A 27,653-nucleotide genomic window follows, 5' to 3' on the forward strand; every position below is an offset into this window, starting at 1 on the left:
TGAGAGACTGCTCCTCTTTCTGGAGTGTCAACTCGGCTGAAAGATTAGTAGGGAAGACCCATTCTTTTATAGTAAAATGAACATGGATATAATAAGGAGGAGAGAGCAGAATTCACATGAATTTTTAAGTGTAAATGGGGGACAGACTTCAAAGACATTTCAGCTCACTGAAGGCGGCTTCTAGTGATGCCCCCACCCCCTCCGCCGCCCCGACTCCCCAGGGCCATGTTTTTTTTCTCCTCTGCCAGCAGGGAAATTTGGGTGGTAAAGTTTGGGAAGCCCCTAAAGGAAGTCTCAATAGGGTGGGAGGAGGGGGAGAAATTCAAAGAAAGACTTAGATGTCAGACCAGGTTAAATGAGGCAGGGAGCCAAGGGGGTTGCCATTGATTTATAGGGCATGTGCCAGGCACTGTGCAAAGTCTTAATATGCACCATCTCGATTATTGCAACAGACCTGCTGTAAAAAAAAAAACAAAAAAAACCCTCTTTTAAAGTTTATTTATTTAGTTTTTTAGGATCTCTGCACCCAACGTGGGGCTCGAACTCACAACCCCGAGATCAAGAGTCGTACGCTCTTCTGACCAAACCAGCCAGGCGCCCCCTGACTCTCTTTTCTAGATGAGGAAACCGAGCCTGGTCCTAGGTGCCCAGCAGAGGTTCTTGATTGCTTGCCCCAAACCACAGATCCTTAGAATAGCTGAACGAGAAAAAGCCTTAGAGAGTGCGGGCTCTTCTGAAACTTTCATTTTATAGGTGGAAAACTGAGGCTTTTTGGGTTCCTTGGGGAGATGGGGGGGATCCAGGAATAGACCCCACGCTTCTGGCTTTCCCTCGGGGCTTTCGCCACTGTCCCGTATGTTTCGCGGTTCCCATGCGTCCTATCCACCTGCCACCTCTCACAGTACCCCTTGTGAGGTAAAAAGTTGCTGCTGACACGCTCTTTCCTGACAACCCCCTTGGGGGACAAAATAATGATCTCCTGTACGGGAAACCCGAATGTCAGCACAATCCATTATCCTTCAGGTGGGTCAGAGCCCAGGGGGTCTGGATGGGCTACCGGTGACCAGAAAGTGCCTCAAAGCCACACAAATCCCTGGGTTTGCCAGGCGTGACCATCAGTCGGCACAGAGCGTGGTCAGAGGCCACGGCCACCTTTGGGCTGACCACATCCCCATGACAAGATGGCGGCTCCCTCCCTGGTCTGTTGCTGGAGTTGGTGTCCAGTGACTCAGAGCTGGATACAATCCAACTTCCTCATTTCCCAGAAGGGGACACAGTGGGGAAGGAATGGGAGCGAGGTCTTAGATGGGGGCAGGACGCTGGGTCTCAGACTTTGGAATGATATTGTTGCTGCTTTTCCAGTACTAAAAAATGATATTGGGGTGCCCCAGCTGGCTCAGTCGGAAGAGCACGTGACTCTTGATCTCGGGGTTGTGAGTTTGAGCGCCCCCTAAAATAATAAATAAGTAAGCTAAAAAAAGAGAAAATAATACTTTGCATTTTATGTTCAGCCTCCTTCCAACAACACCATGAAGTGGGTACTGTTATTAGGTAGGGAGGGATGAAAATCCAGGGGAAGAGAGCATGAGGTGTGTGGAGGAGGATCAGAGATGGAGGGAGGAGAGAGAAGGCAGTGCATGGGACCCCTTCCTGAACTAAGATTGTCTCTCATCCCTCTTGCCACATTCTGGTCAGGCCAGCTATTGATTATGAGGTCTTCGCGGAGAGCATCCAGGCTGCTGGCTTTTTACCTTATTCCCAGGGACGCCTTGAACAATATGAGGATCTGAGCCCTTGGAACGCTGTGACGTATCTCAAAGGGCCAGAGACATATGTGAACATATCCAAGTGAAGAGAAAGTTGGACCCCATTAAAAATACACTTAGCCAGTCTTTCAGGCCACACATTACATACACCTGACCCCTATGTGCAAGCATAGACAGTTGACCCTTGAACAATAGTTAGGGGTGCTGACCCCCCACACAGTCAAAAATCTGGGTTTAACTTTTGACTTTCCAAAAACTTAACCGCTAATTGCTTCCTGTTGACCGGAAGCCTTACCAGGCACAATTAACACATACTTTGTATGTCATATGTCTTCTATACTGTATTCATACAAGAAAGTAAGCTAGAGAAAAGAAAATGTCATTAAGAAGAGGGGAAAATACATTTACACTACCGTACGGATTTGTTGAAAAATCCCTGTATAAGTGGACCCTCGCGGTTCAAACCCCTGTCTTTCCAGGGTCACACACGCTCTCTTACTAACCAGCCTCTCTCTCCCTCTGAGCTGACCCTGCCCCCCATCTCCTCTTGCCTTTCCATTACAGCTTCCCGGCGTGTCAGCATCTTTGGTTCTCATGAAAGTCTCTGGCTCCTCATTCTTAACACAAGTCGAGCATTTTCTCGCCCTTTCCCTGCACGGAACCCCAAATAGCACTGCTTTGTCCTCATGGCCCCGGCTTGGGTGGGGTGTCTGGGAGGATCTCTGGGCTGGGGCCAGATGCTCACCTGCAGAAACGAAAAAGATGCCCGCGCTGAGGATGACATTGTGTCTGCTTCGGTGGAACTCGCTGGCTGCCACGCAGAGCCCGCCAAAGAACAGCAACGTGACGCTGAGGATGGGGAAGACACTGGAGGCCCTCACGGCCCCTGCGGAGACAAGAGGAGACGGTTCCACCTGCATCCCAGCCAGCCCCAGGCTCCACCCGCCCCGGGCATGCGGTGCCCAAGGGGAAAACAGCACACGAGCAGGACAGAGCCGGCATCTAACATGGGCATGAGACCAGTAATGTCGCTCAGGGCCCTGTGCTTGCGACTAAGGCTCTGCAGTCACCGTCCTGAAATTCTTAATCATTTTGTCTTTGAATTGCGTGTGTGTGTGTGTGTGTGTGTGTGTTTAGGTGGGCTCCACACTCAGTGTGGAGTCCAACGCGGGGCTTGAACTCACGACCCTGAGATCAAGACCTGCGATGATATCAAGAGTTGGACGGTCAACCACGCAGGCGCCCCTTGCATTATGTTTTAGAAGTGAAGTCTGATGGGCCGATGGAGCATGCAGTGGGGGGCTTGGAGCCTTGATTCACAGGGGAATCCCACCATCTGTCAGCTCTCCACCTCCCTACTCCCCCGGGATGGGACCTTAGCTGCCCCTTCTCCTGCCCCAACCAGTGATCACTGCAGCCTTCCTTCCTGGTGGGGGCTGGGCATCGACTAAAGAAGAATCAGGGTTAGGTGCAAGCCCCAGGCACTTGCAAAGCTATGAATTCACCTATTGTCTCTGTGGCCCCGCTCCCCACCCCCGGCCCTGGCGGTAGTGTGACATGAAATAGCAAATGAAAGACACCGTGACAGATCGAGAGAGAGAGAGAGAGAGAGAGAGAGAGAGAGAGAGAGAGAGAACAGAAGAAAAGAAAAAGCTTTTTTTGCCGGTGTTTTGAATGAGGAGCCTGGGATTTTCATTTGCATTGGACCCTGCCAATTATGTTGCTGGCCCTGCATCCAGAGAACCCCATCAGATCACACGCTGTTCACCAAAATGCAAAATCTTTCCCAGGACACACCTACATTTGGACGGCACCGGGTCTGGTGATCCTCACTTAATACCCTCTCAGTCACTGAAGGAACAAATGAGTTTATTTATTCATTTAACAATGTTACTGCGCACCTACTAAATGCACGTGTGCTGTGTTGGGTCCTGGGGTCCCTAAGGTTCTGGGGGAGGGGTTCTATGATGGGGGACCCAGTATTCACCCAACCAGTATAAGGGTATTTCCTGCTATGTCCAGACCAGAATATACCAGTTGAACAAATTCCATGTTCATTAGTGTACAAAAGAACTAGGGTCCCTGGCCTCATACGGCTCCCAAGCCAGTCAAGTTGACAGGTAGGAAGAGCAGCATAATCTGCAGGACACAGTGCAAAATGAAAATGCAAGGCCTCTTGTTCCAAAATCATGAAAAATGTCAAGATAATGACAGGAGAGCACTGAACACTGTGGGGCTCTTGGAAGGGGCGAGCTGTTGTGGCCGCAAGGGCTGTGGAAGCCAGACTTGAGCTGACCACGGCTGGGGCCGGGGTGGTAGGCTGGAGGTGGTGAGAAGTTGTGGGACTCAGGATATATTTCTAAGGTAAAGCCACCAGAATTGGCAGTGGGCAGTGGGAGACAGAGGAGCTGATGCCCATGTCTGGTGCTCGGCCACTGAGCCCCTGGTGCCACCCAGAATGCCATGGGGCACGAGCAGGTGTAGAGTGGGGTTGGCGTGGCAGGAAGGGTCCCGAGTTCATTTTTGGCCTTGGGAATTTCAAAGCTGAAAGTTCAAGGCTTTCAAGCCCCGTATTCATGGTGACCCAACTCCTGCTGTTTCTATTCGCTACTGCACGAAGGTGCTTATGTGCCTACTGCCAAGCTCTTTTTGCAACGTTAGGACTGGTGTTTTATTTGGTCTCATGGAAAAAGTTTTCTGAAAGTTTGGTAGCTGATTTAGCCAACAGGGTTGCCTGGGAGGGGGGATGGAAAAATGGGGTGAGAGTCTGAGGGCACACGGGGGTGATGTTCTCTTAATGAGAAGAAAATGAAAGAGTCCTTGCTTTTGCTTAAAGACGGCCACCCCAAATCACCCAGTGTTGGGATCTGGGCAGACTTGGGGCCTGATAACAGTGTCCCTCCCATCCTTCTGCTTCCATGGTCAAGTTTTGGGAAAGGCTGGACCCCCTGCTTCCTTTAGTCCCCAGGTTGAGGGGTATCCCTGAGGAGGGGCTCTGGGGTCCTAGGTGGGTGGGCACATGAGCCCGACTGTGGGCATAGCTTATTTATAACTTCTCGATATTTACACATATGACCTATGGGTTTCCATTTAGACCCTCAGCCCAGGGCCCCACAAATATCAGGGGTTGACCTGCCTCCCATGTTTTCAAGCGAACTAGAACGTGAACAAACCTTTAAAGCGTTCATTTGCATTGTGTATTGACAGGAATTGCTCGAATATTCAATGTGATGAGTTCAATCGATTAAAAGAGTAGTTAAAAAAAATTTTTTTTGTAAAGTATAATTATGCCCAAAGGAAATAATTACGGACGTTTGACGCTATTGAACTGCGTTGGTTATAAAAGTGCAAATTTGAAATGGGTGGCTATGAGATGTGCGAAGTTGGCTGCAGTAACCCCGTGGCAACCAGCTGGTGGCCAGACCCCACTTTTTAGCCCACAGATGAAATATGTGGTTGCAGGTGTCTGCCTCAGGACATTTGCTTCTGCCATTTTTGCTGAGTTGGTGTGATCCACTCTACTTTCATTTTAACACAGTGGACACATGGTGGCTTCAGAACAAAAAGGTTTTACTGTCTTCCCCCCTCCCTCCGTCCCCCTTCCTCCCTGCCTTCCTTCCTTTACTGTTTCTCCTCCCCAAACTATCTGGGGGTAAGTTGAGGTCTTAGGGGTGGGGAGAGCAGTTTGTTGCAGTGTAATTCTACCATGGGCATCAGAGCAGGACCTGGCCAAGTCCAGGGCTATATTATGGGGAGTCTCTCGTCCATAGGACACGTGGGCTAGTGAACCTTATGCTCTATGGTGAAGCTGTAACCTTCCCCGACAGCACTCGAGAACGAGGAAACAGCAGAAAAATCAATGTGCTGAGTCCCAGTCCCACTACGGTGTGGCCACAACAGGAACTGGCAGCTTACACATTGGAGGGGTCTGGAGAGCCCTGGGGGAACGTGCCCCTGGCTCTGTGTGGTGGGGTGGGGGATTCCAAAGTCCCTCGCAGGACATCTGTGTGCTCGTAAAGGCCTCCCCTGAACCTTAGCCTGGGTCTGAGGCTAATGATGAAGTATGAGCGGACCGTGGGATGGGGGCGAGGACCTCACCTTCCCAGACGGGAGCAAAGTATCTTGTCAGAAATGCAATCCACCTCTGGGAAGAACTGAAAATCAGTTTTGGGAGCTGTGAAATAGAAATTATAGCTCGTGTTCCACCTCCAACGGGGCAAACGTCACAGTGTTTCATTAAAGCAGGGAAGAAAAACAAAGAAAAATGATGGGCACTCAGTAAAACCCCACTGGAGATGACTTTAAAGCTGTTCTTCAGAGGAGGTCCAAGTACAAAGCTACATCTCTAAATATGCCCTGTGTTCCCCGTACCAAATTTTTCTGAGTTGCTGGCACAAATCCTAGTAGGCATTTGGGTAAATCCTAGTAGTTGCATAAGGACTGGAAAAAGAGAAACGGTATATTTAGGTTTTAAAAATCAGCTTAAAACTGACTTTCCTAATTGACCCTGCTATAATAACTATATAACTAACATTGTTATATGATTCAGAGCTCATACATCTGCAGACTTAACAGGTGTGAGCAGGGCTACAAATGGTTCTAATTTTAAAATCACTCTTCTTGAGCTACAAGTTATCAACATAATCTGAATAGGACAATTTCTTGAAGTTTTTATTTATAATAGCAGTTAAAAACAAAAAAGGGCAAACCTTACATTTAACGTTCCCTAATAATAAATTAGTCAATGCCTTTGAAATTCCCCTTTGAGTGAACTTGACACGCATTCTTGTTGAAGAAGTTACATTTAGATTACATGAAATGTCAAAGTCCCTCCGTGCCTGGATCAGTGTCAGGTGCATATCTGCAGCTGGACTTCGCTATTGGTTGTCCCGCGAAACAAAAAAGGGCTAGCTATATTCCTTCATTGACGCCATGTTGGGCCCTGGGCTGAGCGTAATGGCATGAGCTTATTTAATTTTCACGAGCCTGTCACATAGATGACATTATCATCTCCATTTCTGACTTGATAAGGATAGTTGGGAGATGGAAAGGTAAAGCAGTGTACCCAGGTTTAACCCAGCCAGTAGAGAGTCAGACAGGGCATAAAAGGCCAGGTCTAACCAGAACCCAGAGCCCTCGTGCTAAGCCCCCACGCTCTGCTGCCCCCCATGTGCTGCATTTGTGACAGTACCATGTCATATCCAGGTTACCAACCTTGGGCCAATCCCAGGAAGATGCTGGCCCTGCCCCAATAGGACCGAAACCGCAGAGAGGAGAATTTGGGTTTGCATTTAATCTCCCAGGGCTTGCCTCTTAGGACCGTGCCCATTAACACCTAACCCATTAACACCTCACCCATTAGCACCTCAACTCAGCTCTCTTGGGAAGGTGAAAACTTGTTTCCAATTGAAGAAAATTCCTTAGATTTTCTCCTAAGCAGACTAAAAAGAACCTTTCAGTTTTGACTCACCTACTTTTCCCTACTCACCTACTTCTATGTCTAGTTCATTGACATTAAAGAGACTTAGATATCAGAATCACTTGAATGTCTCTGTCCAGTAGCAAAGGTCCCTGGAAGCTCCTTTGAAAGTATCCATTTCCAGGGGTGGGTATTGAGGAGCCTCAGCAGCAGCTGGGTGACTGCAGGCCACCCCCACCCCCTCTAGGGGAGACCCCAGAAGTGGGAACTCACGCAGGAGATACTCCGCTGTGTCTTGTTCATAGTCAGCATCTTCGGGGAAGTGATCGATTTTCTTGCACACTCCTCGGAAAGCCCCTGTGGAAACAAATGTGGGTCTGAGCTGGGGGGAGGAGCCAGAGACCTTAGGGTGAGCCTGGGTCCTCACCCCCACCGTGAAGATACTTCCCTGGTTGTTGCGGGCTGTGTGTACCTTGGCCCATCAGTACCTGTCCTAGGGCACAAAAGTAGAGAAGAGAAGAAAAAAAAAAAGAAGCAGCAGCAGAAAACTTCAGTTCCTAGAAAATTGGCTTCCTAGATTTTGCATGATGTTGAGATCTATAAAGAAGAAAGAAGAAGCGGAAAACTTCACTTCCTAGAAAATCGGCTTCCTGGGGCGCCTGAGTGGCTCAGTTGGTTAACTGTCTGCCTTCAGCTCAGGTCATGATCTTGGGGTCCTGGGATCGAACCCCGCATTGGGCTCCCTGCCCAGTGGGGAGTCTGCTTCTCCCTCTCCCTCTGCTGCTCCCCCTGCTTGTGTGCTCTTTCTCTCTCTCTCTCTGTCAAATAAATAAATAAAACCTTTTTTTTTTAAAAAAAAAGAAAATTGGCTTCCTAGATTTTGCATGATGTTGGGATCTATAAGGAAGAGCAAATAGCTATGGAACACAATCATTCATTATGAGGACTGTCTTGCCTTATCTATTCTAGCCCCCCCACCCCCTGCAATTGGTGAGGGAAAAAAGGAGGAAATGGATTTTCTATGTATTAATTTTCCATTTTACAGATGAGGAAACTGGGCATAAGGATTTTGCTTGAGCTCACACAGCTCCAGTGAAGATCTGCTGACTCCCAGGTGTCAATTCCCCCGGGCATGGGTTCAGGAGTAGCCCGCTGTCCCTGATCCTACTCATATCTGACACAGGACTGTCCCCTCGCCCTGGTCACACCCGGCTGTGCTCTGCGGTGTGGCCCATGCCTTCAGGAGGCACAAAATGCACAGGTGCATCTTGGGGAAACTGCCAACATTTGCTTCCTTTTCTTCCTTCAATATCAGTTGGACTTAAATCATTCTGGGTTTTTGATAATCCTTGTGATCCTTGTGGGTGTTTGTTAACTAGCCAATTAACCGATTTCTGGGGCAGCTAATGGCTCTGCCAGTTCTTATAAATGACAACAATTTCAGAACTCCTCACCATAACACAGCATGGAATTATGCATCATTGTTCCTGGCCCGGCCTGAGAACATGGTGTGGAGGGGGGGGGGGCAGGGTGGCGTCGCGGACAGCAGATCAGAAGGACAGCATATCTGGCCTTGTATTTCAGCCCAGCTACCGTAAGGATGAGATAATTTTTGCAAAACTCTAGGTGTGTTGTGATAGCGGCCAGCACTTATTAAATGCTTCCAGTGGACCAAGCACAGAGCTGAAATCTTACATCCCTTCTCTCATTTACTCTTGTCCACCACCCTGGGAGGTACGGGCTATTAATACTGACATGTGAATGTAACCCAGATCACAGAAAAGATTGAGGTGTCACAGCTGGAAAGGAGAAGAATCGATATCTGAACCCAAGCTTCAAAGCCTGTGGTTTTCACTGTTGCACTATGGATGGTAGTCATTATTCTGTCAATAATTATCTTATAATAATGAGTGCCATGCATTTAACCCCTGCTCTAAGGAGGCCCCAAGCCAGAGGCATTTCCCAATAAATGTGATGCTGTATGTAAAGCATCCCCTTGGCTCTGATTCTCTGCTCACCAGGCAAAGAATGGACTCAGCACCAGCAAGAGGAGTCCTGGAGAGAAGTCTTGCAGACTCCAGGATATTCTTGAAAGGAACACAAAGTCATAACTTCCTCCCTGATATGAAAAAAAAAGGCCCTCATTTTTTTTCTTGTTTAGATTTTAGAGTCCCATTCACATACTCCTCTTAGTTTATAAACCCCACTCCCTTCCGGCGAGCTGGATAAGAAATCAGAACAAGTCACACACGCTGAGCCCATACCACGTACCTGGTGCCATCCTAAGCCCTATACGTGTTTTATCCTCTTTAGCTCTCAAAACAGCCGTATGAGGTACCTGGTATTATGATCCCTTTTGACAGGTGAGGAAACAGGCTCAGTGAAGGGACACAGCTATAAGGGGCAGGCTCAGATGGAAGTCTGCCCTACTCTGACTTCCATCTGAGACCCTACTCCAAAGCCAAAGTTCTTAACCATTATTGTGAGTTGTACTCTCTTCCAGCAAAGTCCTTTGCCAGGCGGCTTTTAGATAATTTTGTGGTCCATCCGCAGCTCTTGATTGTGGCAATGAACAGGACCAATGGTTTTTCTATCAACCATGGTTTTTCCATAATCTACATTGGGGGCTAATGAGCAGGGCAAAGGTGGCGGTTGTGGGACCAACTATTGTTAGTTGTTTGACATACAGTGGCTTTCTTTTTCTTTCTTTCTTTCTTTTTTAAGATTTTATTTATTTATTTGAGAGAAAGAGAGAGAGAGAGCGTGTGCGTGAGCACACAAGACTGGGAGTGGGGGAGGGCAGAGGGAGAGGGAGAAGCAGACTCCCCTGCTGAGCAGGGAGCCCGATCCCTAGACCTATGCCGGGACCCTGAGATCATGACCTGAGTCGAAGGCAGACTCTTAACTGACTGAGCCACCCAGGCGCCCCCACCAAGGCATTCATGGGAAGAAAAGGTTCAGCTGAACATGAAATGTGGACACCACCAAGACAGACCAGTCAGAACCACGTGGGAATGAGGAGCCACATACACGCCGCAGCTGCTTGTGACAAGGGCCTTCCCCAAGGTGGTTTAGGGCAGTTGGATCCTAGAGCTTAGAGCCGCAAACACCGGAAGCTCCTGGAGAAACAGTTACCAGTATTTAGGGTCTAAAGCAGCCTAACACCTGTTCTTGAACAGTCCCTGGGCTAAGAATGGTTTCTGCATATTTAGATGGCTGGAAAAAAAGCAAAAGAAGAATATTGTGTCACGAAATGCACAAAACGATAGGAAATTCAAATTTCAGCATCTGTAAACAAGATTGTATTGAAACACAACCGTGCCCCTTTGTTGATGGCTTCCACCCAAAATGGCAGAAACTGCAAAGCCAAAAATATTTGCTATCTGGCCGAGGAAAATTTTGCTGATCCGTGGTCTATACCGTGTACCGTGAGGTAGCATGAAAGAGGGTGTTTGGGGCTTCAGGGGGGCTGGAGGACATCATCCAGGCTGGTTCTTCTTTTTTTTTTTTTTTAAAGATTTTATTTATTTATTTGAGAGAGAGCACATGAGAGGGGGGAGGGTCAGAGGGAGAAGCAGACTCCCTGCCGAGCAGGGAGCCCGATGCGGGACTCGATCCAGGGACTCCAGGATCATGACCTGAGCCGAAGGCAGTCGCTTAACCAACTGAGCCACCCAGGCACCCAGGCTGGTTCTTCTAAAGGACATAACGTCTAGGGCAAATCTGGGTCATGGAATGTTTTGTTTGGCGTTTTGGCTTGTTCTATTTTTTTTTTTTTACCTGCAGTATTTTAGTGCCTATTTTGTTGTATTTTTTTTTTTTTAATTCAATATGCTGCTGCAATTTAAAATTCAGGATCTGCCACATGAAAGCCTCATTTGCAGCTTCTCTTTAAAAAAATGGGGAGCTCTGTCCCACATTTCCACTCGTAACACAGTCCTCTCCAGCTGGGCATCTGCAGCCCCCTGTAGGCCCCCGGGGATGAACTTTCCAGCTGGCCAAATTCCCCACCTGGCCTTATGGTGCTTGAGGTACCCATGGCGAATGACCTCCCTAAATCTCAGTTTCTTCTATAGAATGATGATAGTAATAATAACATTGTGGAATTGTCAGGAAAATTAACTGAGGTTATAAGAGTAGACAGAGCGTTGGCCGGTATGCTTTTAATCAGGCAATGACATAAACCACTTAGGACAGCTCTTAGCGCATAGTAAGAACTCAATAAATTCTAGCTATTACTACCATTGGTTTGGGTAGGTATTTTAGGACCAGACGAGACACATTGGTGCCATGATGAGATTTAAAAAAGCAATATAAAACGAAAGGGAATCAAGAATTTCCCCGAGGAAGACTCCACGCTGAAGACGACGTTGCTGGCACCACAAGTCATACACTCATCAAAAAGTGAACTTGGCCATTCACACAAGGAGCATATCACCAGCTCCCAGAAATAACCACTATTTAGCATTTCTGTATATTTCCTTCCAGACCTTCCCCCCCCCCATGCTTTCACACACAAATGGTTTTATAAAATTGAGATCATGCTGTTCTTCTCACTTACATTTTCTCAGGAGTATTTCCCCATCTCAGTAAATCTAAGAAAAATAGGATGGGGTTGGACTTGTCCATGAACTGCAAAGGATGGAACCAAGAGAGATGTTGAAAACATAGACCCTGCAAAGATAAAGTCAGGACATGGGGACAAGCACTGTCCCAGCCCAGGTTAAGCCAAGGCCCTGGGGCAGAGAGAAGCAGAACCCGGGAATGTGGTCAACCAGGAGGAGGATCAGTGGGGGTTGGTCTGGGTGCAGATCCGGTGGTTACAGGGGAGAGGCCATGGGAAGGCAGGGTGGAGCAGGTGTGAGAGTTAGGCTGTGAGAACACACAGACCCTGGGACTGTGAGACCCCGGGACCCCAGGAAGAGGTCTGGAATGGAAGATAGAGCCAGGGCAGAGTTCCTGACATGTTGAAGTGAATACATTGCAGAGACTCATTTTCTGATGAAAACAAGCCTCATCTTGTGCAGAAAAGATTATGCCAATGGTTCATCTCTGGCTCAGACAATGAAAGAACACATCTTTCATAAGAAGAAGGGGACTTCCTTTCAACCAAAAATCCTTCTAAAAGGCCAGACTGTAGAGGGGCACTGGGTGTCTCAGTTGGTTAAGCATCCAGCTTAGGTCGTGGGATCGAGCCCTGTGTTGGGCTCCCCACTCGGCATGGAGTCTGCTTGATACTTTCTCTCTCTCTCCCTCTGCCCCTCCTGCTCCTGCTCTCTCTCTCTCTCTTAAATCAATAAATAAATCTTTAAATAAAAATAAAATAAAAGGTCAGACCCTAGAAATATTCCCATTAAAATCAAGAAGAAGACAAAATGCCCACCATTGCCTCTCTTATTTACCATGGTTCTATAAGTTCTGGTGCAAGAAGAAATAAAACAGAATTAAGAGTAACAAACAATAGAAAAAAATAGGACAAAATTATCATTTTTTTTCCAGGTGAGAAAATAGTCTACTTGCAAAAGCTCGAGGCAATTTGCTGGACAAAATATTAGAATGAATGAAAGAGCTCAGTCAGGTGGCTTCTTCCAAGGTACTAAACCACACAAGGAAGCGATGATAATTAAGTCATTGTGGTACTGACATTTAAAAATTATATTGATTAGAATATTTTTCAATGCAGAGAAATATCACAGGGAAAATAAGAAGCAGTCCCTTATCCCATGTTCCTATAATCCCTGTTAAATTAAAAGAATAGAGGTGTTCATAGTTGGAAAATTCGAACAGTATATATAGAAAGGCATAAGATTGAAAGTAAAAGCATTTCCCTCATCCCCGAAAATTCGCTCACCGGATAACTTGGTAGGGTGATTTCTGTTAACTGAATGTTGAGTGAATCATGCCTACACTGAGATCTGAAGGGCAGTTAAAAGTTCGTCAGAGTGAGGGAGGCAGAGAGCGATAGCATGAGCGTTGTTGAGTGGGAGAGGAAAAGTCATTCGGGAACTTAGAGTAACTCGGAGTAACTTAGAGCATCAGCGGTGGTTGGTCTGGGAGGCAGATCCAGTGGTTCCAGGGGAGAGGTGGTTAAACAGTGAGAACTGAGGTAGGACAGGTATGGTATGAGCTGTGAAGGTTGGTTGGTTCAAACTTTGCCCTTCCCTTCTCTCTCCCTCCCTCCCTAGGAATTCACTAGTGGCCAAGGCAGAAGATTCTGGGCCTCAGAACTTACATTCTCATTGGGGAGAGAGTCTGCAGACTCATAAAGAGATGAACAAGATCCCTGTGCTTTGAAGGCAATGGAGCAGGAGGAGGTGATTGTGATCATGCATGGGGTGGGGGCAGACGGTGAGCCATTTGGGGCAGGGTGGTAGTGTGGGGGGGGGGGGATGTTTGGGCTCTGACCTGCATAAAGAGAAGGAGCCAGTCATGCGAAGAGCCAGGGAAAGGACTTTCCAGGCAGAGGTTGCTGCAAGTGCACAGGCTCTGAGGTGGGAAGGAGCTTGTTAGTTTGAGGAACAGAAGGGAGGCCAGCGGGGCGAACGAGGGCCTATGGTGGAAGATTTACCGGGTCACACTGTAGAGAGAACAAGCCTAGACCACCTGCTATGCCAAGTTTGGGCAAGGGCCAGATAGAGCTTTTCTGGGTCATCTAAAGACAGTTCTGCTTAAGTGTTTTTGGCCTTAAGTCCGGAAATTCTGGATCCAGAGCAGACAGATGGGGCGGGGGGGGGGGGGGGTTTGAGGCATTATTTCACTTCCCCGACCTTCTCAAGATTGCAGTCCTGAAAGGAGACCCTTCGGAGTGGCTGCTGTCCCCTGATGTCCTTCCTCCAACATTAGCAGAACCTCTAGACGGTCTTCCTGGAGGGTCCCTCCACATCCGCCTCCTCTGGACTGGGAATACCCCACACTGGTGGTCTTGGGGCAGACTTTGGTGGCAGTGGCCGCCCCCCCAACCTAATAAAGGGACATCACTTCTGAGTAGTCTCTGGACAGTTACCATGGGCTCAGAGTGAGGGTGGACACATCTAAGCAGCGCACCCAGCCCAGTGGCAGTGCCCAGCACCTGCTCCAGCCTGGAAACCCTGCCATCCAGTGCCTGGACCTTGGCACCCATCTCAGCCATCAGCCCAGCTGGGGCAACCAAATTTCAAGCTCCCAAAGTCTAGCTCGGAGCTCAAAACCAAGGCCAACTAGAGACCAGAGCTCTGGGTCCAGAGACAGAGGTCTTTGGTTAGGCCCCCATCGTGATGACTTGGCCTCAAGGAATCAGGAAAGAATGAACGTCAGGTTCGTTTATGCACCACGAATACTTAAGAAAGCCAAAGTGACCGCCTGACTGTAAGCATGTTTGGGTTCTTGGTATAACAGCAGATCTCTATTACAGAAGAGAAGAATACCTTAAAACATGGTTTTCAACATGGGCTGCACATTGGAATTACTGGGGTGGATGCTGGAAAACACAGAGATTCCTACTTAACCATCTGGGCACCTGGAGTTTTCTAAGCTCCCTGGATGAGTCTAACTGTCCAGTGGAGGCTGAGAACCATTGCCTGCCAGGTGAGTCCCCTCGAAAGGAAGGGACCTTTATTTCATAGTAAGTGATGAGGTTGGAAGACATGCTTCCACCTTTATCTTGAAAATGAAATGATCGCTTATGAGAACATGTTTATTTTGTCTTATCTTTTCTAATGACACACCGGGGCGAACAAAAAAGTAAGCTGTGTTGATTTTCGCTGGAAGGGAACATAATTTTTTCTGATGAAATCACATGAGAGTCCGATATGAAATCCTTCACTTTCTCAGCTGGGTTGTAAAGTTTTACTTTCACAGCCAGATCATAAAGTAGGTCCTTTTTTGCAAAAAAATATTTGAGCACATCATCATTCTCTCAAGAGCTTCTCTTAATCCTTTGATATTCAAATCACTGGATGTGCCTAACACATCATCCTTCTTGTTGGTTTTTTTCTTCTTGCATTGCTACCGGGTGTCCCTCTGGCCGGCTTGCGGGGGCCCACGGCTGGCATAGCATGTCACTCCTCACATCCATTACCACGAAGCCCTGTGTATTTTGCTAGATATGCAATCTCACTTTGCAATCGTTTTGCCTCTATTTGCATTGGATTGTCCCATGTTGATAAGAGCTAGCAACCAGAGAGAGGCTGCCGACAAAGACTCCGAATTGCAGGGTATGAAATGGGGTGGGGGCTGTGGGATGGGGCTGGGAGGGTGTTTCCGTTGTGCCTGGTTTTATAAGTCATCAAGCCATTAATGCAAATATTCATATTAAGATGGCGTTTGCTTGCTTGTCCATGCAACCTAGCACGTGTGGGGCTTTGGGTGATGAATTCCTGGATAATGGGGACCCTGAGCTAATAGGTCTGAGGAAGATGAAGCACGTGGGGTATAGCAATTATGGCTCGCTGCTTCTAATAAGAGAACCACAGGAGTGAGTGAGTTCGGCAGGAAGAAACATCCTCTTTTGATGCCACTGAGCTGCGGCTGGGGAACATCCCGATTCACTCTTTTGTTCAACAGATGTCTACGGAGGCGCCTGCTTTGCATTAAGCTCTGTCATGGGCACTTGGGGTTTATCGGTGAACTAGATAGACTAGGTTCTGGATCTCAAGGCTGTTGTATATATATATTTTGAAAGATTTTATTTATTTATTTGTTTGAGAGAGAGAGAGAGTGGGGGGGCACGGGGCGGGGGAGAAGGAGAGGGAGAGAATCTCAAGCAGATTCCCCGATGAGTGTGGAGCCTGATGCGGGGCTCGATTCCACGACCTTGAGATCATGACCTGAGCCAAAATCAAGAGTCAGATGCGTACCCGACTGAGCCCACCAGGGGGCCCCAAGGCTGTTATATTCTAATGGGGAAAGACCTACAGTGAATGAATAATAAATGAAACAAAACTTTCTGCAAAAAGGAAAAGGTCATTTCAACTAGTGTTGAGTGCCGTGAAAATAATAAACCCTGGAGGGAGTCACTCGGGGAGGAGCAATCACGAGGTTGGGTGGACAGGGAAAGCCTCTCTGACAAGGTGGCCTGAGTGACAAGATGAAGCCAACCATGGGGAGATTTGAGAGAAGAGCTTTCTAGGAAGAGGGCATCACATATGCAAAGGCCCCGGGGAAGGATAATGCTTAGTGTGTTTCCGGAACCAAGAGAGATGAGTAGGGAGACAGCAGGTGCGCGAAGGAGTCAGACGATGCTTTAAAAAGCTGAGAAACACAATATAGTTTTAAAAGATCTCTTTGGATGCCAGGGGCTTGCAGAGGAGCAGGGATGGAGTGTGCCTTCAGAGGAATCATTGAAAGCCACCGTGAACCCTTTGAAGTAGCTGGCAATTGGGGGTGGAAAGACAAGCCAGCCAGGGTCTTCCCACATCTGCCCAGAGAGAGATGCCTGCTTGATGGAGAGAATGTCCTGCCTTGGAACCAAGTACGGGAAATTTAGCCAGGAGCAAGGGACTGTGGGTGCCACCTGTCCTTCTTGGCACCCAGCGGATAGGCCTGCTTTCTTTCTGAAGAGCCTGGTGTTGGGCACTTTGATCAGCCCATTGGGTGGGTTTGGGGTAAAATGCTTTCCCTGGTCCTTAATTATTTGGCTAATTGCAGGTCCCACTGGATCACCAGGCTCGCCCAAAGCTCAGGTCCTAGCCAGTCCCGGAGCCCAGAGCCCGGAGCCCCACCCGTCCTGGCCAAGATGGTTCTGGTCTACACCTGTCCTCTGGCTCTCCTTTGCAGCCTGGCACCCAACATAGCACCTGGAACTGCATAGGCTCTGGAGCGGGATTAGCCAATTAGGCATGTACTTGGGGTACCAGCAAAACAGGGGTAGAGAGAGAAAGAGAATGAGAACTGGAAATTATTTGATATTTGACTTTTACAAGAGCATTAAAATAGCATGGAAAAAAGTGTGTTGATCTTCCTTATTGAATAGCTTAGTATTTTTTTTTTATTTTTATCTATGAGGCTGGGGTGGTCACCATAATCACTTATGTGTTTCTGCAAGTCTTCCTAATCCTGCCTTGGTGGGCACTCACGGGAGGCGAGAACTCATGCTGTTTCCGCACCACAGAGGCGACCGTGGTCGTGGCAGGGGCTCTGGGGAGAGGCCTGCAGCCCCTTCATCACTGCTGCTTTTAGGTGGTGACAGGTCTCCTCGCAGAGGTGCCTGGAAAAGTGCCTGGATTCATCTGTGTAAGAATCAACTGGGCCCTTGTTAAAAAAAAAAAAAGAAAGCGCGTTCCTGGGCCCCTTACAGGAGGCATTAGTACGAGTCTGAGAACCCATGCTTCTCAGCAGGCACCTCTCAGATTTGAATGCACATCAGAGTCTGAGAGCCACCGTCTGTAGCCAGGTGGACACACTGTCATCGTCACACACACGAAGGACTCGGCCTTGATTTGAGACCTTGGCTGGAGGACAAGCAAGGGGGTTTGGGAGCTTGGGGGGGCTCATGGACAGCGATTCCCTCTTACCAGATCTGAGGTTGGAAATATATGAGATTTGTTTGAGGTCTTCCAGCAAGTGAGAACCACATGGCCCTGAGTCCCTAACACCCGCTGTGAGCTCAGAGCAGGCCTGTCCTTTGGACACGGTCACGTTCACTGGTGTCAGTCGACTTTGGCATCGTTCCCAAACGCAGCTCCACACACGGTCACGGAGACACACTGACACTTGAGGGACATTCAGTGTGCAACTTCCAACCTATCCCTCATGACCACACCCCTCCATTTGCTCTCTAAGTTCTGTTTGTAACATGTAAATTGCACAATTACAAGATAACATGTGGAGGTGTGGGGTTCAAAAGGTTGTCTTTAATTTAATTTATTTAATTTATTTTTTTTTAAGATTTTATTTATTTATTTGAGAGAGAGAGAGAGAGAGCACAGCAGGGAGGAGAGGGAGAGGGAGAAGCAGGCTCCCCGCTGAGCAAGGAGCCTTATGTGGGACTTAATCCCATGACCCTGAGACCATGACCAGCCAAAGGCAGACGTTTAATTGACTGAGCCACGCAGGCGCCCCTGTTTTTATTTTTAATAGACTATTTTTAGAGCAGTTTTAGGTTCATAGCAAAATTGAGCAACAGGTACAGAGATTCCCCATATCCTTCTGGCCCACACACGCACAGTCTCCCCTGCTGTCCATGTCCCTCACCAGAGTGGTACCTCTGTCACGATCGATGAACCTACCGCAACACATCATCATCACTCGAAGTCTATAGCTTAATGAGGGTTTACTCTCAGTGTTGTACACCCTATGGATGGGACAAACATACATATCCACTGTGACCCAAAGTGATTTCACTGCCCTAAAAATCCTCTGTGCTCCACCTACTCATCCCCGCATACCCCTAACCCCTGGAGACCACTGTTCTTTTGACTGTAGTTTTGCCCTTTTCCGGAATGTCAGAGAGTGGGAATTATCCAGTATGTAGTCTTTTCAGATGGGCTTCTTTCCCTTAACAATATGCATTTAAGGTTCCTCCATGTCCTCTCATAGCTAGATAGCTCATTTCTTTCTAGTGCTGAATAATCCTCCCTTGTCTGGAGGTAACCCCGGTGTATTTATCCATTCACTTACTGAAAGGCATCTTGGTTGTTTCCAGGTTTTGGCCATTATGAATTGAAGCTGCTGTAAATATACGTGTGCAAGTTGTTGTGTGGACATAAAGACTAAGGAGTATCTGGGTAAATACCAGGGTGTGTAACTGCTGGGTCACATGGTAGGAGTCAATTTAGTTTGGAAGGAATTGCCAAACTGTTTTCCAAAGTGGCTGTTCTGTTTTGCTTTCCCACCAGCAATGAATGAGTTTCTGTCGCTCCATGTCCTCACCAGCGTTTGGGTGCTGCCACTGTCCTGGATTTTGGCCATTCTAATAGGTGTGTCGAGGTATCTTGTTGCTTTAATTTTCATTGCCTGATGACATTTGATGTGGAGCTACCTTTCATACACTTATCTGACATCTGGATATCTTCTTTGACGATGTACCTGTTATGGTCTTTGTTTATTTCTTAATCAGGTTATGTTCTTATATTTGAGTTTGAAACTTCTTTGTATATTTTGGCTAACAATCCTTTATCAGGGGCGCCTGGGTGGCTCAGTCGGTTAAGCATCTGCCTTTGGCTCAGGTCATGATCTCGGGGTCCTGGGATCAAGCCCCATGTCGGGCTCCCTGCTCAGCAGGGAGTCTGCTTCTCCCTCTGCCCATGCCCCCCCCCAATAGTCTCTCTCTCTCTCTCTCTCTCTCAAATAAATAAATACAATCTTAAAAAAAACCCAATCCTTTATCAGATGTGTCTTTTGCAAACATTTTCTCCTAGCCCGTGGCTTGTCTTCTCATTTTCTTCACACTGTCTTTCCAAAAGTTTATTTTTTAATGCTGATTTGGCACATTCTTAATTAAAAAACGATAATTCAGAAGAGTTTTTTTTTTTTTTTTTTAAGAAGTGGCATCTCTTAACTCTTGAGAGAGCTGGGCTCAGACTTCTGCCCCTACAAACTCTGTAAACATGTTGCAAGATCAAACCCACAACACTGGAACTATGTTTAGTCTATACCGAAAGTCACGTTTTTTGACATTTTGTGCCATTCTGACTCAGCTAAATGGAGGAAAAGGAGAGGGAGCCTGCTGGATCTGTTTCCTGCTACTCTGGACTGCTCATTTCAACCTTCACTGGTCAGCTCTGCCCAGTGCTAACAGGTTTGCTCCCAAGCAAATCCATCCCAGGCCCTGACATTTATCCAGCATCTTTTACTCTCTTCTATTCATTAAGTATGGGCGGTTGCCATGGCAACCATTAACTGCACCTGACATCCAGGAATAGTTCTGGCATTTTGAGCAAACACCACACTGGGATTTAGTTCTGCAAGGTAACCTTGCAACCTGTGTGGACATCGTGGTTTCTCCCCTGCATCTGAGCTTCACTCCAGGCTCCTCGCCTGGCTCAGGGCCCGGGGCCGGAGAAAGAAGGCGGATCTCCCTTTCGAGATTCTCCATTCCCCTGCCCACTCACCCACCAGAGACTTTTTGAGCTGCAATATGATGGAGGTGTGGCGGGGTGTCTCTGGGTGGGGTGTGTAAGGGCAGCAGCGTGTGTGATGGGGTAGGGGTGCAGGTGGAGGGGCATCTGGGGCTAGCTGAGGTGGATGCAAATGTATTCCAGAAAAGCAGAGAATGGAAAGGGGTGTGAGGTGCCCGGGTGTGGATGTGACTATAGATGCACATGCTGACGAGGGTGTGCGCTCTTGTGTGTGGTGTGTGCGTGCTTATGTTGCGCTTGGAATGAAACCGTGCGCTTAGAGTAGAACCCGTTGGACCTTCTCTCCTCTCTGCCATACCGCCTTGTACGCCTCACACCTCCCCCTCTCGCTGTCCTCTAGATCTGCCATTCTCAGACCGTCATATGTGCGTGACTAGCCTGGGCACCCCAGGAGAAGGCAGGTTCTGAACCTGTAGGTCCGGGGGAGGGCCTGAGCCTCTGCCCCTTCTGGGATTTCTAACCGGCTCCTGGGCGCTGCTGATGCTGCTGGTCCGGGGACCACACTTTGAGTGGCCAGGCCCGGCTCTCTCTCTCAGAGTCACCCCAGAAACTCTTAAGTAGCACTGGTGCCCGGAACCCCCCCACGGAGCTGCATCCGAGCTTCCGGATGCGGGCCCAGTGGTTTTTTTTAAAAGATTTTATTTATTTGACAGAGAGAGACACAGCGAGAGAGGGAACACAAGCAGGGGGAGAGGGAGAAGCAGGCTTCCTGCGGAGCAGGGAGCCCGATGCGGGGCTCGATCCCAGGACCCTCGGGGATCATGACCTGAGCTGAAGGCAGACGCTTAACGACTGCGCCACCCAGGCGCCCCATGGGGGGCCCAGTGTTTTTGAGAGGCCCCACCAGGCGATTCAAATGTGCAGGGGATTGAGAACCTCGGCTCTTGCTCTGCTGGTCTCCTTACTGTTCCTCTAACATGCATTTTTTGTCTGTGAGGTGTTTGCATTTGCTGGCTGTCTGCCTGACCACACAGACAAGGTGGTTTCGGGTGGGATAATGGTAAAAGTCATGCTTCTATGTGATCTGGCCCTTGGCCCACTGCAGCTCCTTCTACCCACACTCCTCTTGCATGGCTTTCTTTTCTCACCTGCCTCAGGGTCTTTGCACCTCTTCTCTATCTGCCCTCTACATCCTTCTTCTATCCATTCTTCATTTGATTAATTCCTACTCGTTCTTAAGATCTTACCATAAGCATGGCCTCAGGCTGATGCCATCTAATTACCTGCTTCCACTGCACTCCATGCTTTTCTTTGGGGTGGGCATATTATAAATAAATTATTATGGGCTTAATTACAGGTCTGCCTATTCTCTGCTACTATAAATTCCAAGAGCGTCTCTCCATCTTGCTTCCTGCTGTTTTCACAGTGCCTGCCACACAGTAGGTCATCAAATAAACAAATAGGTAAATGAACGGGTGAGTATTGAGTATTTCCTCCAAATCTGGATTCTTCTCAAAGTTTCTTGTGCTGAGACCCTCCTTTTATTCCAGAGCCTTTGAAAGTCTGGGCCCTCCGCTTACCTCTTTCCCTTCTTCCCTCTCCCAGGACTGTGGCTTTTTTTTTTTTTTTTTTAAAGAGGATGCTCAGGCTCACAGCACATCCACCATGCCCCTTTCCTGTCCCCTGGGTGTGGCCAGCGAGCCTCAGGCCTGGAGCCTACCATCAGGAGTCATTAGCTAGGCGGGTTCAGGACCAGGGGGCCGTGGGGAGAGAGCACGGAGTGTCCCTGTCTGATGGTCAGGGAGGCTGAGGTCACTAGTCAGTAGCAGCACTCTGGAGGGGGTGTCTGTTCTCACTGCCTGAGATGTATCCATTCTCCTGTCTGCTAAAGGGCACCCTGATTCCACTGTGGGGAACCACGTCTTTCAATGCCGCCTGTGTGCGTGGCCGGGAGCAGCCGGAACCCCGCGATCAGCTCGGGGGTGGGCATGCGATTCAGTCATTACTCGTGTCCCAAATTTGCTTGGCTGCTGTGGTTGGCTGAAGGCAGGACACGTGACCTAGATTTGGCCAATCAGCAAGTTCCACTTCCTTGACCAGAGTGATCGAGTCAGGGATGGGCATGTGACCTGGTTGGTTTGGGGCGGGTTGTCCTGGAGGCTTGCCTAGGGCTGTTGAGAAACATGTTCTTTCCCATTGGGTTGCTAAGGTAGGAGGCTGGAGCTGGAGCTGCCAAGGGCTTCCTCTTGGAGAGGGCAAGCTTGACGGTGAATCCAGGGCAAGCTTGACGGTGAATCCAAGGCAAGAACGTAGAGCTGAGAGGTGTTGGAAGTCTGAATCTTGACATCATTTGGACCCCTGGATCCAGCTGTGCCTGAAGTCAGTTAATCCTTGGGTGTTTCAGTTAGAGAAGCCAGCAGCTTTGGCTGCTTATGATCATTTGAGATGGGTTTCTGTCATTTGCAATTGAGAGTTTTCACAAATTTGTGATCACCTTTTTGGGACCGTCGTTTCTATTATACATCAAATGCTAACTATGTAACTAATGATAACAATAATAATGAAATGAAAAAATAATAATCATGAATGAAAGGACAATAATGAAATGAAAAAATAATAATGAAAGATTTTGTTATGTGCCAAGCCCAGTTCTAAGAACTTTAGATCTAACTTTTTAATTAATTAATTAATTATTTTTAAGGAGGCTCCATGCCCAGCCTGGAGCCCATTGCGGGGCTTGAACTCAGAACCCTGAGATCAAGACCTGAGCTGAGACCATGAGTCAGATGCTTAACTAACTGAGCCACCCAGGCACACCTAGATCTTACCCTTTTAGATAGGTATTATTATTATATACTCATTTTATTGATGAAGAAACTGAATCATGGAGAAATAAGTAACTTGCCCAAAATGACAGATCCAATCTGTGGCTGACTCAGGATTCAAACCCAGAATCTGATTCCAGAGTCCCGCATTTCCTGCTATCCTGCCATGGCCTCTCTCTCCCCTCCACTTCCTGTACTAAGTGTTTGATACACGTTCTCCTGTTTCCTCCTCACACCACTTGAAAGAGAGCAGCTCTTGTTATGACTTTATTACAAATGTATAAATTGAGGGCACCTGGGTGGCTGGGTCGGTTAAGCATCTGCCTGCAGCTCAGGTCATGATCCCAGGGTCTTGGGATCGAGTCCTGCATTGGGCTCCCTGCTCAGTAAGGAGTCTGCTTCTCTCTCAGTTGCTCCCCCTGCTTGTGCTCTCTCTCTCTCTCTCAAAAAAAATAATAATTAAAATCTTAAAAAAAAAAACAAATGTATAAATTGAAGTTCAGAGAGGTTATGTATCTTGCCCAATTAACACAGCCTATGAGAAGCAGATTCCCAGCTTACATGTAGGTCCTTCTACTCCAGTATCTGAGTGCTCCCTCGTGACTAACTTAAGAAGGGGCTCAGGAACCAGGCTCTCCCAGACCCTAATTCCTCCATAGGGTCTTCTCCGGGTGTGAGGGTTCTCAGCCATGCCACAGCCTCAGCCTGTACCCAGCACGGACCCTTTTCTTTCATTAAGTAAGTGTCTCATCCTTAGGAATCCAGAGCTGCTCTTCCTTTTACTCTGTAAGTTTTTCTTATTTACGTCCTTCTCAAACATTTCTTGCATAAATGAATGAGTGTGCCTCCTGCTGCAAGGACCAGGTTGGCCATCAGCAGCTACCAAATTTCAGCAGTTACTGATACATCTGAGACGTGAAGCTGATTCAGGTACAGCAGGATCCAGGGTCTCAAAGAAGTTCATCAGGATTTGATCTCTCATCACTCCTCTGTGGTTTCAACTTCCAGCAACTGTCTGAAAAGCTACCCATTGAAAAGAGCCAGTGGACTCCAGAGCAAAACAGATCTGTCTCCCAGTCCTACTGGCTTTGCCCCAAACCCGCACTGAAAACCCAACAACTCAAATGACCCTTCCTGGTCTTGGTGTCCATGTTTGTGAAATGCAGATCCCTTGCCTTAACCCTTCCTACTTCACAGGCTTGCTCTGGGAATCAAATGAAGTGATGAGAGCAGGCAGCTTGCAGACTATGGGTCGCTGATCCCGGCACAGAAGCTGTGCTGAGCATCATCCCTCAGAGCAGAGCTGTGTACTGCACTGTGTCTCCAGTGTGCGGAGGAATGAAGCAGGGCAAGGGATGTGGTGGACGACTAGTCTCCTATACTAACAGGTGCTCTCCAACGCTTATTGTTATCATCCTTTGCTTTGCCCCAGGGATGGAGAAAATCTCAGCAGATGATGATGGCCACAAGATGACCCAGACCAGATGCACCCACACCTCCTGGCCCTCAGAGCTTAGGTGCCCTTCAGGGAAAAGGATTGGCTGTGATGAAACGCCTCTCCCCTCCTCCAGTGGAACAGGGCTTGTAAGAGAAATTCATTCACTCATGTCACTCAGTGAATAGCTTTAAGCCACCTACCTACTGGGTGGCAGGCACCATTCTAGGCCTGGTGACCACTGTGACACGACCCAGAGAGCACTCTGGGACCTTTTGGGGGGAGGAGTGGGAGGACAGCTAAACACATGATTTCAGACAGTTGTCAGAGCTATGAAGCATTTAAAGCAGGATGAGGGGCTTGGGGTGCCAATCTGGGAGGGTGTCTCTCAGGGAGATGTGTGGCCCGAGGGTTGAATGGGGAAGGAGCCAGCTCCATTCCAAATCACGGTCAAGTGCATTCAGGCAGGGGAAGAGGAAGCACCGGGGCCACGCGCTGGGAGTGAGTTGGGGCCCTGAGAGACAGAGAGGACCCAATAGGGAGCAAGAAGGAGGAGGAGGAGGAGAAGAGCAAGGGCTTGTGGAGCATGGAATGACAGTGAGGTCTTATTCCAAAGGTGGGGGGGCTCGGAGAGGAATGTTAAGCAGGAGAGTGATACCACCTGATTCAGACTTTTTCAATGACCCTCAGGCTGCCTGCTGGGTGGAGAATGGTCCCAAGGGGAGAGAGGGAGGGGGTGTGAAATCAGGGGCAGCTGGGGCCACCCAGTCCTTGGTGACAGCAATGCCCCCCGGTGGTGTTCTGGGGGAAACAGCTCAGGAGGTGGGAGAAGCTAACTGGCTGATTGGTTAATCCCGTATTTTGAAGGCAGAGCTGGTAAGATTTGGGGTGGTGGATGTGGAGGAAGAGAAGAGGCATCAGGGTTGTCTGAGTTTCCCACCTGTGGGACTGGACTGGTATCAGGAAAGGAGATGGGGCAAGGGGCGGGTTGAGGAAGGAAATTAAGACTCTACGTTCACTGCCAGAAGCATGAAATTGCGTTCATGCACACTTGGGTTTGTGGGCTGGGGTCTGTATCCGCTAGAAATAGAAGCAAAGAGGGGCGCCTGGGTGGCTCAGTCGTTAAGCGTCTGCCTTCAGCTCAGGTTGTGATCCTAGGGTCCTGGGATCGAGCCCCGCATCGGGCTCCCTGCTTGACGGGAAGCCTGCTTCTCCCTCTCCTGCTCCCCCTGCTTCTGTTCCCTCTCTCGCTGTGTCTCTCTGTCAAATAAATAAATAAAATCTTAAAAAAAAAAAAAAAGAAATAGAAGCAAAGAAGTGGGTTCGAATCCCAGCTCCACGATCTCCCATGGAGTGGTTTACTTTGCCTGAACTTGAGTTTTCTGTAAATGAGGATACTAGTAGCTTTCTAAAAGGCTTTGTTGTTGTTTGTCTCTCAGAATTCAATAAAATAGTGTATATAAAGCACCTACTAAGGTGCCTGATGCATACTGGGTGCTAAATAAAGGTTAGTTCTCTTCCCTTTGCCTTCCCGGCCAAGGTAAGATCTCTCTCTGGCGGGGGGAGGGGGTTGATATTTATCAATATTCCATCTGGGAAGATGATGAGAGTTGCTGTGATCCATGCTCAGTATCAGGTGCTTTATATAAACAGTCATAGCAACCTGGGATTGCCTTCTGGCTCTACCACTTACTAGCTGTTCATCCTGGGGCAAGTTACTCTACTTCTCTGAGCTTTAGTTTCTTTAGTTTAAAGTGGGCATACTGACACCATCCTCGGAGGGCTGCTCTGAGTGTTAAAAGGACAGGGTAAGAGCCAGAAAGCTTGGAAACATCTTAGACAAATCTTTTTTAAATTTTTTTTTAAAGATTTACTTATTTATTTGAGAGAGAGCACGAGCAGGAGGGGCAGAGGGAGAGAGAGTCTCAGACTCTGCGCTGAGCACAGAGCCTGATGTGCGGCTCAATCTCACAACCCTGAGATCATGACCTGAGCCAAAATCAAGAGTTGGACCCTTAACCGACTCTGCCACCCAGGCACCCCAATCTTAGACAAATCTTATGGTGGGAAGGGTTGGATTCACCGTGGTGCATCATGCTATGGACTATTAGGCACCCATCACTCTGACTATATGGGTGACCGGGAAAGATATCCATAATGGGTGTATTTTTTAAAAGTTGGAGTTCAATATGGAAGGCCTCATCTCATTTGTGTAAGCAAAAATATGCAGTTAATGTAAATGGTGGCCCTAGGAGTTGAGCAGTACACCACCTGAGCAGCTGTACATAGGCTTTTTTGTGGATTGACAGCTAAATAGGTAGATATTGATTTAAATAGAGAATCGTCATGGATACAGATCTGGATATAGATATGTCTCAGTAGGCATAGGAAAAGATTGAGAAGGTTACTTTCAACAGTGGTTACCTCTGTGGGGTGGGGAGGGGATAGAATTTGAGTGGCAGAATTGGGAGGGACAACTTTTGCCTCTTATTCTCTATTTGTAAAAGTGGATTATGAATGATTTTTTGCTTTTTTGGCTCCAATTTCCCATATTTTTCAAATTTAAAAATTTCCTAAAAGCAGAGGTAATATGTAAAGAAACGTCTAACTTATCACCGTCTGGTGGGGGGTTTGTGTTCAGTAAACATGGTAGCTAAAGGGGAAAAATAGGCAATCAAGAGTATGTTTAAGGGGAAGGGGCAGATTAGAGGCTAAAAGAAACCATGGCCATGAAGCTTACAGCTCATCCTGGCAGTTTCTGGCGGGTGCCCAGGGGCACCCCAGGGTTCCGTGGAAGTGTTAATGAGATCACAGAGCTGTTCTCAGGTGCTGGCTGGGATGCGCTTCTCTGGGGCGCCTGGAGGTGGTGTCTCCTCTTTCTCACCTAACTAAGGAATGATGCTGATGTGAGAATTTCAATCCAAGTAGGAGAGTGGGAGTCATCAGTAAGGCACGAGGGTGGCTCTGTGTGAGTTCTGGACCATTTTGCTCTCTCCCTCTCACTTGTCTGGCTTCCAGTTCAGGTTTCACCATTGTGTTAGCTGTGTAAGTGAGTTAACCCCTTGAGGCCTCAGTTTCTTCATCTGGAAAATGGGTATAATCACCGTAATGAAGCAGATAACATGACGAAATACTCATTAACTTCCAGCTAGGATTAGTTTGAGTATGATTTCTGAGTGCTACCATTCCTTTTTTTTTTTTTTTGAAGATTGT

General features: G+C 48.0%; 1 protein-coding gene across 1 annotated transcript in view; it reads right to left on the minus strand.

Moving 5' to 3' along the window:
- Positions 1-27,653, minus strand: part of CACNG3 (calcium voltage-gated channel auxiliary subunit gamma 3) — an 83,784-nt gene that overhangs the window by 2,953 nt on the left and 53,178 nt on the right. The window contains exons 2-3 of the mRNA XM_078074684.1: positions 7,459-7,542; positions 2,512-2,652 (exon numbers count right to left, since the gene is read on the minus strand). Of these exons, the coding sequence (XP_077930810.1) occupies positions 2,512-2,652; positions 7,459-7,542 (225 nt within the window). The remainder of the gene's footprint in view (positions 1-2,511; positions 2,653-7,458; positions 7,543-27,653) is intronic.

Source organism: Halichoerus grypus, chromosome 6 (assembly GCF_964656455.1).
Source record: "Halichoerus grypus chromosome 6, mHalGry1.hap1.1, whole genome shotgun sequence".
In the NCBI taxonomy this organism is placed as follows: Eukaryota; Metazoa; Chordata; class Mammalia; order Carnivora; family Phocidae; genus Halichoerus; species Halichoerus grypus.